This window comes from Gavia stellata, chromosome 6 (genome assembly GCF_030936135.1).
Source record: "Gavia stellata isolate bGavSte3 chromosome 6, bGavSte3.hap2, whole genome shotgun sequence".
Classification (NCBI taxonomy): domain Eukaryota; kingdom Metazoa; phylum Chordata; class Aves; order Gaviiformes; family Gaviidae; genus Gavia; species Gavia stellata.
In genome coordinates this window covers 1,335,810-1,348,327 of record NC_082599.1, presented here as the reverse complement: position 1 = coordinate 1,348,327, position 12,518 = coordinate 1,335,810, and the positions used below count along the sequence as shown (strand labels likewise).

Genomic DNA, 12,518 nt, shown 5'->3' with positions numbered 1-12,518 from the left:
CCCCTTCCCTCGGCGGATGGGGAAAACACGTGCCAGGAGGAGGAAACCTCGAGCTTCTCCATCAAGGCTTGTTCCTAGGGAAGGTGCTCTCTGGGATGGAGGTGTCCTGGCCAAACGCTTTCTTTCCTCCAGGGATTGGGGGACCCTCTTTGGGGTGTCCCCCCCGTCTCCTCTTGAGTTGATCAGCCTCAAAACTGGAAGGAAAGGGCTGTTGGGGGACGCACACACGCTGCACCCAACCCTTGTCCCCTGATAGGCAAGTCCCTGGGGGGGCTGCACGCCCCAACACCGGGGTGACTAACCATGTGCACCCCTCAAAGTGCAGGGGAAGGAGGGATTGGGGTCACGGGGACCCCCCTGAGCAGAAGGGGGGGTCACCCAACCCCAGCCTAAAGCGGTGTGGGATGGTGGTTCCGTGCAGGATCGTACCGAGGGCCGGCGCCTGCGATCCCGGGAAGGGCAGGTAAGAAATGGCCGGGGGAGGGAGAGAGGATGGCGAGATGAAGGCTGCTCTCTGTCTGGGATGGACAGACAGGAGGACGGCAGCGAGAGGAGACACCAGTAAGGGTAATGGTTAACTGGGGAGGAAGGGTGCTGGGAAGGGAGAGCAAAGGGTTAAAGGCACTGGGGGGGGGCTTTGGGGGCAAACAGAGGGACAAAGAGCAGAGGAATGTGCAGGAGGCTGGATCCCCCAAAACTGCTGAGCCAGTGTCTGGCCTCAAAGCACCCACTGCAGGGGCCAGCCAGCTCCCCCCGGCACCACCGCAGCCGGCACAGGCACGAGGTGCCCTGCTAGAGCCACCCATGGGTGCCAGAGACCCCAGCTGAGCCCCGGGGCGCTGCCTGGGCTGTCCCGTCCCTCCTCCAGCCCCATCCTGCCTCCCAGTTGTGGCTCTAGGATAACTGGGGACTCCCCCCCCAACCCTTCTCGGGTGCCCCCTGCGAATGGCATCCCCCCAGGAGCGCTCCTCGGGCAGGGGGTACAGCTTAAAAAAATAAGTGTGTATTTATAACTGTATGTAAAATATATACAACATGTACACCATGCCCTGCAGCACCCCCAAGCTTCCTCGAGCGGGTCCTGGATCGGCTCTCCCGTCCCAGTGGTGGCCCTTCCGGGACGGCACAGTCCCCGGGGAGCCCTGGTAGCCGGCCCATGACCTCCTGCCGGCACCACAAACCCCAGGATGGGTGCCAGAGAGGACCGTGGGGTCCCCCAGACTGGGTTGGGGGGGGGGGATGCGTGGGGCAGGCTGGTGTGCAGGAAGGCGATGCCCTGGCAGGCACCGGCAGCTGCCTGCCCGCTGTGTGTGGGCACACAGGAGCCCGCTGGCAGGTAAAAGAGCGGCTGTGGGGCCCCCTCACCTCCCTGGGCCCCCCCGCTATTCCTGAGCAAAGCCGGGGTCAGGGGGGGAATGGGGTTTGCAGGCCAGGCTGCAGCAGCACAAGCACAAAGCTCACGGCGCAGCCGGCATCCGCTACCGCCGCAGCATCTCCTGCACGTCTGGAGCCGAAATGTTTCGACAACATCGACAATGGGTTTAAATAATTCACATTGTGGTAAACTTCATTCAAAAACAGGGGCGAGGAGGAGGAAGAAGAGAGCAGTTACAATAGGGATACCATGTGCAAAACTGTAAACCAGGCAGAGGGTTGTAGCCAACTTGTCTCCCCAGCCTCGCTCCCCGTTGCGCCGGCGAAACCAAACCAGGGACGGCTGCAGGATGGGCTCCTGCCCTGGGGTCCTCCACCACAGCGTGCCGGCACGGTGAGAGGGCACCGGCCGCCTGCCACCGGCTGCCCAGAGCCGTTAATGAGGATGTGAGAGTAATTACATCCTGATCCAGCCCCAAAACCTCTTCCAGAACGACGGTCAGGATACAGGCACCGCTGCGGGGTCTCGGTGGGAGGCTGCCGGAGCGAGCTCCCCCGGCACGGGGAGCTGCCGGTACCGTCCTTCCCCCCTGGCTCGCTCTCAAGAGGAATCGCGGTCCATGCTGCACCCCAGAGCTTCGATGTCGTTGCTGATGTGTGAGATCATTCGGTCCCACTCGTCCTCCTCCGAAGGGACGGACTGGTCATCCGAGCTGCCGGCAGCGCCGTTGCCGTTGGTGGTGGAATTGGAAGTGGTGCTCAGAGTCCGCCTGTACCTCCCGAAACTGTCTGTGATGATGCCCCGGCCGTCCTTCACCCCGATGGTCTCGAGGAAGTTCTCAAAGTGTTGGCTGTCCTTCTCGGGGATGAAGGGGCGAAGACCTGGACCAGGGAAGATAACACAAGGGGAAAACCATTAGCATCATAGTGTGTTTTGTACGGCATGGGCACGCAGGGGAGACACCCGGGACAGGTTTCCATGTGGATTTGCTCAGCTGTCTGAAAATCCCCAGGGCTTCTGAGCCTTCCAGAAGAGCCCAGTTGCCAAGGCTGGCTACAACGTTGTGCCCCCAAACCCTGAAACAGTGCAGAGCTCGACGGAGGAGCCTGTTCTGGGGGGACAGGGGCCACTGGGGACTGGCTCGTGGCCACATCTCCCATTTACACCCCTGAGAACTGCAGCCGCTGCCCACTGAGGACAAAATCCTGCTAAAGCAGGATTTTCTGAGCTCAAAAGGATCGTCTTCTAATTCCTCACCGAAACACATTGCTCGGCTTTACTGAGCTTATTGCTGTAATGGGAGCAATAAGCTCCCTACCCCCTCCATGGTGTGTGTCCTTACCAGCCAAAAACGAGGTAGCCCCTGCTTCCCGTAGTCAGTCCCAGCTTTAGGGCTACAGTTACCACCCAAACCGCTCAGAAGAAAACTCTGGTCACTCAAAAATTTTAAAACAGCCTTTACAGGAGGTTTCCAGCATAGTCTGAGCCTGGACAGAAGGTTTGCTGCTCCTCACCTTCTCTATCTCACACTGCCCACCCTGGTCAAACCCATGGGGAGCAGCCAGTGCTCTGCCCGGGGAGAGCGTGGCAGCGGTGCGATTGCCCAGGCTGGGAAAAGCAAATTGGATCTGCTTTTTGGTGATCTGTGGCCGATATCAAGTCAGCCTCCCAGCACAGCGACCTTGCCGTTGCACCGGCTTTGGTACCGGTGACGTTAAAAGCAAGTCGGTTGCGTGCGCATCGCTAAAAGAAAATGCCTTTGTGCTGACGGAGGCGCCCGGCTGCGCTGCTGGATTCCCTGGGACAAAGGAAAGAGAAGCCGGCTGCTGGGAGAGCTTGCCGAGAGCTGCCCCTCTCCCTGCGGCACGCCGACTCCAGCAAGCAACCCCCAGTGCTTTCAGCAGATCTGCTTCTTTTAAAAGAGAGTGAAAACACAAGGCATCGCTTTTCAGTGACAACAGGCATCTCTGCCCCAACCCCACCGGCTCTCGTTACTGATGGTCTTTCAGCTTATTAAAGCCAAAATCAAAGCCGGGAGTTTGAGCAGGAGGGACTTGAAGAGCCCCTGAGGCTCTCAGTCTCCTTTTAATGGAGGGGAACGAAAAGGTCCTGTTCCCCTGCCAGACCGCACACCTTCCCTCCAGGACTGTGCAGTCCCCTCTTGGGAATGCAGGTTTGATACACCCGGATGAACGGCACATCCAACACTGGAATCGCCTGGTGTCAGGCACCCTATGGCCAACCAAGGACCAGATCCCTCTCTCTTGCTACCAGCAGGCATAGAAAAGCCTGGTGTCCGGTCTGGAGGAGGTACCCAGGCTCCCTCTGCAGTCAGGAGGGAGAGGTGAGCATCCTGAAGGGTGACAAGTCTCTGAGATGGGGGGGCCTGAGCTAGATGGACCCAGCTGCCCTCAGGAAACAGGTATCTCCAAGGAGAGATGGCTTGAGATGTTGCTTCTTGCTTGGTGACACCCCTTTACCCCCCCTCACGTCCCATCGGACCGTCCACAGGGAAGGCCCATGCATCAGCGATCGGTAGCAGACACGTCCCCAGGGCTCGGGAGCAGACCAACGCCGGCTCTCACCCTCCGGTGGGTCATCCACGATGAATCCCTGGCAGCTGACACTCACCTAAAAGCAGGAACTTTCTGCTGTCCCCGTAGAGCTGCTTCAAGTTGATGCAGAATTCGTGGATCGAAGCCCCATTGCGATACTCGTGCAGGAGCATGGCGAACTGCTGGATCTCTTGGGAAGAGAGTTTCGTTCGGAGCTGCGGAAGAAAAGCACACCGCAAACGTCACTGATTTTTCAGGAGGAAGAGATGATGGGAAGCCTGGGAATGGTATTTACCAGGTTTATTGCTATTTGACAAGAGCTGTAGTAATGAGCCAGCTCATCCCAACAGAAAAGCAGGACAGGCTGGGGCAACCCACTACGGAGCTGGCAGCTTTGAAACAGGGACAAGTTGTGAGTGTACGCAGGGACCGTGACTCATGAAGTGACGGACCTGGTGCGCCGGGGATGGCGTGACGTGCCCTAACGCAGTAAGAGGGGACAAGGGGGTGGGGGTGATCCTGCCAGAGAAGGATGTGAGCCCTTGTTCGGACCCCATGAGGCCTCCGAGCACAATTTGTATGAAAAGGAGGAGGATGGGATGCTCCTGAGCATGGGCTCACGTTCTACATGTCGAGGCAACAATCCCAAATCCCAAGAGCACTCAGGCACCTGAAAGGGAAGAAAACCCCTCCACCCTGTCCTGCAAGGGCACCCTACCGTCATCATATAGTCCTGGAGCAGCTCTGTCGCCGTGGTGCTCAGCTCGCTCTCGCTGACTGTCTTAATGTGTGGAGACTGTTGTGTAGAGAAGGAAGATGGGGAGTTGTCGCCTGCATCCAAGGTTTCTGGAAAGGAACTGAAATGCAAACAGATCATGAGTTCTCCAGCGCTCCTCGGGCACCTTCCGCATCGCCATCGCTGGTGGTCATGGCATGGGAGAGCCTGGAAGAGTGGAGAGGCACTGGAGACGCGCTCTCTCTGCAATAAAGCTTGCAGCTTTCCACTCCCAAGGGCGTCTGAAGGCTCTCACAGCACGAAGGACTGTATTGGTATGCTGACCTGCTGAAAATGAAGCCGTACATGGGAAAATACCCTCTCCAACTGCTTTCTCATTTTGGAACAGCAGGGGGGAAAGTCTCAAACCACCTTATTTTGGCGTTAAATGTGAAATTTTCAAATAGTATCAGTCACTTTTAAACAACTGGTTTGTGTGTCAGGTTTTCAGCCCACAAACGCTGTGTTTTCAGCAGTCACTGATTCAGGAGGGAAAAAGTTTCCAAAATAAAGGGCTTGGGGGAAAATATTTCTCCCAACTCCAGCTGGACTTCACCAAGGCAAAGCAGCCGGGTGAGCGTCGCATCCCCGCTTTGCTGATGCAGGGGACTGCACATACATTGTGTACGTGACCTTCTCTGGAAAACCGCGGCGGCAGAACAATCCAGCCAGGGATGCTGCGGAGGCCGGAACCGCAGCACCACAGGCGGACAGTAAAAACACCGTCCAATGTTTCAGTCAGACTGAGCAGAAGCTTTTCAATGTGCAGACCGCAGCAGTTTCTGTTCTGGGGGCTTTAAACCTGGCAGCGAGGCTGCACTAATAAGCCCGAGTGCCGAGCGAGCTCAGCGTACCACGTTTAACTTACAAAGTGCTTGCTTCCGTTTCGTAAGATTCCTTAACATCCACTTTTGTAGAAGAGTCATCTGCAAGGAAAACATTCGAGACACAGAGTTTAAGAGGCAGAAATTTGGTGCTTTTCCTGATCCATGACCTACACCCACAATGATTTCCGACTCGGCTTTCCCAGCTGGAAGGTGAGAGGCAGGGGGGCTGGGGCCGAGATGGCGCCGAGCGGTGCTGTGTCAGGACTGGATACAGACTCAGCAGAGATGCAGAACCGCGAAGGGGTTGTTTCATTAAGTGCCTCCGTCCAACGTGAATAGAGAGGCAAAGGGTATGGGGGACAAGGACGATGGCTGATGTGCCACAGCCCAGCTGGGGAAACATCTGCGGGCAGGAGATAGCCCTTGTGCCCTTCCAACTCACATGCAATTAAAGCAGAGGAGGGTTTTTTTCCAGTACCCTGCAGGAGGGAAGCCACCAGGTTGGCTCCCACCTCAGAGGGTGGCAGAAGAGACGTGATGGACGTTGGTGAAGACGGGGAGAGACCCTCAGACGGGCCCGGTAAGAAAGAAGCAAAGGAGGAGAGCACGGACTTACCGCTGTGTAAGGACATGTGCCGCGTCGGTGTGGACGCCCCATCAAATATTGCTCTGTCCAAGAAGTCTATCGTGGACTCAGTGTAAACAATCTGGAAGACTTGGCTGAGAAGTGAGCACAGCTCCTCGGCAGTCACCTGGGGAGGGAGCAAAGAAGGGCTGGTGCAAGGCAGAAGATACAGCGGTGGCCTTTCTCTTCAGGTCCCTCCGGTGGGCATGCCACGCAGGACAGTGGTGTGCTGTATTTCTAAGGGTGATGTCTTCCCAGCGAGGAGAGGGAACCCACCCATCCAAGATCCAGGATGCTGCTCAACCCACAGGGTCTCCACGGCCAGAGGTGACAAACCTCAAATCTCGTTAGCTACCTCACGCTGTCCCTTGGGGTTTTCCTTGGTGCTAGAGGAGACGAACTCCTGAGATGTATCACCCCTCATCACCCTCCCATACTGCCAGAGAAGCATCCCAGCCCCCTTCAACCGGCCAGACCCTGACAACAGGAGATCGGATGCTCCGTCCGTCAACTCACAGCTATTAATTAGCACCCAGATTTCGTGTCGATGCTCTGTTCTACTCCTCGGTTCACGTCCCTGGGATTTTGGCTACATAACCTACATCCCAAACAGGTGCAGGCACCCTAGAGAGTGTTAGAGCTGCGAACGAGGCGAGAAAAACTCCATCCTGAAGGCAAAGGGTTCCTGCTGTAGAAGTAGGAGCACACAGGCTGAGATCAAAATCTCTGGATCCAGATACTGGATGAAACAAATTTCCAGGTCAGCATCAGGAACATGCCCCGGTTAGCAAAATCCCATTGTGGGAGAGATTCAGTTGTCTTCACAGCTTTCCTGCTGCTGGAGAAAGCTCTGGGCAGCAGGCACCAACCACCAAGGGAAAACCATCTTCTGATACCCTCTCGTGTCCAAACCAGGTCCTGGGGCTTTGGCAGGGACCAGGTTTCCTCCTCCAGGTAGCACCTCGTGCGCCAGCAAAGCCCAACCCACACCCTGCAGTCTTAAAACTGGGCCTATGTGTGTCACACAACCTATGGCCAGGTAAGCATCTGCCACGTAACAGAGGGGACACTTGGCAAGAGCAGGATGAGGCCACCCTGGGGCTAGTGGCTCTCCACCGTCAACCTAAGAAGTTGTGGCCACCCCGGTCTAAGGGCCAGAAAACCTCCCAGCAGTCCCAGTCCCAGTGTCATCGCAATCGGAGAGTGACTGTGGAGACAACCCCAACATAAGACAGAGTTTTAATCAAGTGTTTTGAGTCTTACTTTGTTCTCCGTAGCCAGCACCACCAAGCAACAAGCTTCGACGGGAACCACCCCGCTCTCAGACAGCGAACCTGAAGTAAGGGCTTTGGAGCTCTCGGCGCAGAGACTCTGGCTTGGGGAGATCCCGGGGTCCTGAGCTGAGAAAGAGAGAAGTCGTGATGGAAAGGTTGGGGCAGGGAGAGAACAGCAAGGAGTCCTCGCACAGCGAGCTGCCCTCTGAGCAGGCTGCCCGTGGGGAGAGCAAAACCCCCGAAGCAGGAGTGCTGAGGATCCCGCAGCTGGGAGAAAATGTCCTGGAGGAAGGAACTCTCAGGAGCCCGGGAACTCCATCTGACAGCTGCACAGGGTCAAAGTCTTTGAATGAAAAGCCTATAATTTAAAGCTGGTTTCTGACAACTCTGTAAATCGTCAGCTTAATTTCCACAGCTTAGCCAGCCTCAGAAATCCATCAGCAGAATTACAGCCTTCTAAGTCACTTATTTATTCCATAGACCGTCCTTTGCTGTCACAGGGTTTATAATCCGGTAAGTCTCTGCCATTACATCCTCCAAGTAGCTCAGCCTTCCCCAAACACTCCAGCCCAAATCCATGCAGGTTTGACACATGCAGAGCTGCTGGGGACCGATTCGAGGCCCTCTCCAGTTATTACAAGAAGTGAGGTGTGTCAGAAGCGATGGCTATCACCCCCGTTATTCAACAAGGGCATTTAGACATCCAGCACCGTGATGAAATCCTCCCAGCAACCTGCACAAGGGTCGCGAAGAGCAGGGCAGGTCCAACATGTGTGGGGAGCAGGCTGGAGGAGCTGCCTCTACCTGCTCTCCTTGCTTTTCCTCCTTGCTGACATCCACAGAGGACCCCACAGACTGGAGCAGGATGGGCAATGCAGAATAAACTACTACACTTTAAGACCCCAACCTTTCTTAAGAGTCAGTAAATGACAGCTCTCACTCGAGGTTTGACAGTTTCCGGAGGACAGGCTACGGGAGGAATTTCTAAGCTGTACGTGAGCCCGCAGGTCATCTCTAGACACAACCCAGCCCAGCTCCAACATCCTTCATCCCTCCCAGCGTGCTTGCTCTTCTGCGAGTCACAGCACCCTCGGGGGAACAGGCGTAAACCCAGTCCTTCCTCCACTCCCCCTAAAAAAGGATGGACTGAAACAACTCAAGGCAGGAGGCTAGATATAAGGAAGACATTTTTTTATGCTGAGGGTGGTGAAACACTGGCACAGGTTGCTCAGAGAGGTGGTAGATGCCCCATCCCTGGAAACATTCAAGCTCAGGTTGGATGGGGCTCTGAGCAACCTGATCCAGTTGAGATGTCCCTGCTCACTGCAGGGGGGTTGGACCTGATGGCCTTGAAAGGTCCCTTCCAACCCAAACCATTCTGTGATTCTATGATTCTGTGAAGGACACCAATTATTTTGGCCTGTTCTCACCCAGCATCGCCTTTGTCCTGTTTCTGGTCAGGCCGTCTGCTGTCCTACGCGAGTGCAATACTGGCTGCTGTGGAGCTCTGCCCCACAATCCCAAAACACACGGCAACCCCAAAACACAAGGCTACAGCCTGCCCGTGCTGGCCACAACCTACCTGTTTTCAGCACGACCAAGTGAGAGGAGTCATCTCGGATGTAGGAAACGGATGCGATGTCATGGATGGGGACCCTGAGGATGAGATCTTCTCCATCCCGCCACACCAGCTTGATGTTGTAGGCAGAGAGACTGATGACAGCATCGTGTTCTTGGGTCAGCTGCCCCGGGAGCTGGTGTGCTCTCTAAAATAGATGTATTTCCATTGATTTGCTGAACTGTTTCCCCTTTGGTAACGGTCTGGTAACAGGCTTCTCTCCCACGGGATGGAGGACACGAGTCAGACCAGCAACCAGCCCCCAAGGAAGCTCCACAAGCCTTTTTTTTTCCATGCTGCATGTTAGACAGAGACTACATGGAGCGGGTCATTCAACAGGCTGAGCACTCACCTTTGCATTATCGATCAAATGCAGGATTTCCGTGCGGCTGGAGGGATTCAGGTACCCTGGGATGGATGTGAGTTGACCTAAATACTGGAAAAGAAGAACCAAACCGTTACCACAGCTCGTACACGCTAAGCATGCCTGTGAACACACCAGCTATTGCAAGAAAGACACCATCAAGACAGAGGAAAGGGCTGGTGCCCCAAGCCCCTATTTAGAAGGTAAATACACCTATGTATGGAAGATCTCTCATGCCTTTAAGTCATCCTAACGCTATATAGCTATATACAGTTACATACGAGCCCCAGCCCCAGGCAGGCAGGCGTTACCTTCACTTCTTTCTCAATGTAGTCATTCAGCAGCACGTCTGGTTCGACGCGGTCAGGCAGGGACACCACCACCGTATGCAGAGGCCGTCTCTCCGTAACCTTCTCCTGGGCTTTTTTATCCCGACCTTTTTCGCCCTTCAGGAAGACTCGTTTGAAAGGAGACACTATTCCAGGCTGCGGAGAGAAAGGGAAACACCGGGACATTGGGGTTAAGGGTGAGGGAGGGAGTTTCTGCACCGAAATGGGGGGAAACTGGCAGCACCCACTGCCCAGCACTCCTCCAGCCCATACATCTGTACTCACAACCTGGTTCTACCAGCCCCAACCACGCCACGGACAGGCTGCATTTAGAGCTACGAATCCAGGAGTGTGTGGTCTTCCACTGAAAACCACTTTCCCGCAACATGTCGCAAGAACGCAAGTGCTGGTAAGTGCCCGCTACCAAAATAGGATGTTTTTTCCCCCCCCCAAAGCCACAATGTGCAACCTTTCAGTTAAGAAGAAAAATACAACTATATATTCAGATTAAGAGCTGTAAGAGTGAGCGAGCCATGGCCATGTGCAAAACCAGCAGGTTTCCTCCTCGCCTCAGCACAATTTTATATTTCAGCCAAGCATTTGCAGTGAGCCACTCAACGAAGGATTGCAAAAGGAAAAGGCAGAGATGCTGCAAACTTGTCTGAGGTCTCAGGGGAGACCCACAAACGTGAGTACATGACCCAGGAGACGGCCTCCCCTGGGAAAACCAGGTCTTTGTGGTTCCCGAACCATTAAGTGCTTGATTTGGTTAAAAACTGGGAGCCAACACCAGCCCAGCCGGCAGCAGCATGCACACACGGGCTCCCAGCTATAGAGGGAGCATCATCACCACCGTCCTTCTGCTGCGGCGTGGGGCGGACAGCCCAGAACGCTGCACACCCAGGGGCCGTTGCAGCAGAGCTGACCCGTGGTAGATGCCCACCAAGCTCTGCACCAGCCCGCCCGACGGCTAAATGACTGGGAGCATGCACAGAGTTCTCCAATTCCAAGTTTCCCAGCTCAAATGGATGCTTTGAAGTGGGCAGATCCAATGATTGGGATTCACAGCAGTGTTAAATGCCAGTCCGGAGGGGAAAGGCAATGCTCCTCGGCGGCACACGCTTGGCTCCAGCTGCCCCGTCCCACGGCAGTGATGCTTTCTGCTTCCCACGGCAGTGATGCTTTCTGCTTCCCACCCCTCAGGACAACAACAGTTTGGCTTTCCTGATTCTCACAGGCAAGAAAAAGGATTGTATGATCTGCAGAAGCAGAAAAGATCCTTCAAAAGGAGAATTGATTAAATATAAAGCAAGTGCTCCTGCTCAGAGAAGTGTGGAATACTTTGCAGCCTCAAAGAGCAGCAGCCCCCTGTAAACTCATCTCTTGCTGCCATCCACTGCAGGACCTTGCCCTGGAAACCACCGTTAAGAACTGCTGCAAACCCTTCACCTAACCGCTTGAGCCTTGCCGTAGGGCATTCTGTTTGATGGGGGAGTGCCACCACCGCATCACCTACTCCCAGCAGTGTCCCTCCCTGCACAGCAGCTGATGCATTGGGTTCAGGTGCGCACGTGGGACCTGCTCCCATCAGGCAGCTTCAGCCTATCTTGTTGCTTTTCTCAGGGTAGATGCGCATGAAAGATCTACAGGAACAAGAGAGATCAAAACCAGACCAGAAAAATTTTAAACCATTGCACTAGGATGGGAAAGTGGGATGGAAAAGCTCCTGGTTCAATAGTATTCACCAAATCCCAGAGTGAGCCAGGCACCACAAGGACGTTGGGGACAGCCCGGCCCTGAAAAACGTCCCTTGGACCAGGGAGATAAAAATAGAGCAAGTTTATAGGACAAAAGAGAGAGAAAACACAGCTACATGACGCTGGCCTCGTGAAGCAGCTCTGACTTTACTGCAGCAGGACTGCCAAACACTGGAGATTTTAGGGGCAGCATCCCTCCCTTCAGCTGGGCTCCCGAAATGGAGCATGACCCTGCGCTTGTGCAACCCAGCTGGCTCCTGCTGAGGGGCTGGGATCGTTCCAGAAAATCCTAAATGCAACAGGTCTGTTTGCCAAGACCGGAGTGTGGGGCTCAACCCCGGCTCCGCCACCCCGACTGCAAGGGTGTCCAACCCCAAACCTTGGCTGCCGCTGAGTAAAGATTTCATTCCACCAGCATCTTGTAGGAATCAAAAGCAGAGAGATGCAGAAATCTGCCGACGGAGTCAGGGCTGTACCACAACAGTCCCCTGGACACATCCCGCTCCACCTGCCAGGGTCCGGCAGCTCCAGCCCAATACGTACAGAGCAAACCAGAAGAAACCCTCTCTTTCCTTCAAGGATGCAGGCAGCCTCTGTAGGGCTGGCAGGATGCTGTGAAGGGACCATCATTCCCCACCATCCCGTGCCCTCGAGCCCCGTGGGAGAGCCAGGGGCTCTCCTTAAAGGAGGATTTGGGGAGCCCAAATCCAAGGCGGAGGCGTCACCCAGCCTGACGCAATGCGGAACAACAGCTTCTGCATTTCTGGGAGCCGATCTAAAACCAGCACCTACCTCGTTCTCCATTGAGGTACCCAGCTACGGAGAGCAGAACCAAACCGTGCCGGCGTGGAGCCTTTAGTGGCTCTCCGAAAGCACCTCCCGGCGGGACAGAAGCTGCTACCCTCGTCTTGGGGGCTTATCCAAAGCTCGCGGCCTGTGCCGAAGCGCTGGCAAACCCGTGGAGCTTTCATTCGCCTGCCGGCTCACAGCCAGGAAGTGCAATAACCACAGTTTCCTTC

General features: G+C 55.3%; 1 protein-coding gene across 1 annotated transcript in view; it reads right to left on the bottom strand.

Moving 5' to 3' along the window:
* Positions 1-1,335: 1,335 nt before the first annotated feature.
* CCM2 (CCM2 scaffold protein) overlaps positions 1,336-12,518 on the bottom strand; it is a 37,935-nt gene continuing 26,752 nt past the window's right edge. Inside the window, exons 2-10 of the mRNA XM_059818758.1 lie at positions 9,725-9,898; positions 9,402-9,485; positions 9,014-9,197; positions 7,421-7,557; positions 6,011-6,284; positions 5,574-5,631; positions 4,649-4,787; positions 4,007-4,145; positions 1,336-2,256 (exon numbers count right to left, since the gene is read on the bottom strand). Of these exons, the coding sequence (XP_059674741.1) occupies positions 1,976-2,256; positions 4,007-4,145; positions 4,649-4,787; positions 5,574-5,631; positions 6,011-6,284; positions 7,421-7,557; positions 9,014-9,197; positions 9,402-9,485; positions 9,725-9,898 (1,470 nt within the window). The 3' untranslated portion in view covers positions 1,336-1,975. The remainder of the gene's footprint in view (positions 2,257-4,006; positions 4,146-4,648; positions 4,788-5,573; positions 5,632-6,010; positions 6,285-7,420; positions 7,558-9,013; positions 9,198-9,401; positions 9,486-9,724; positions 9,899-12,518) is intronic.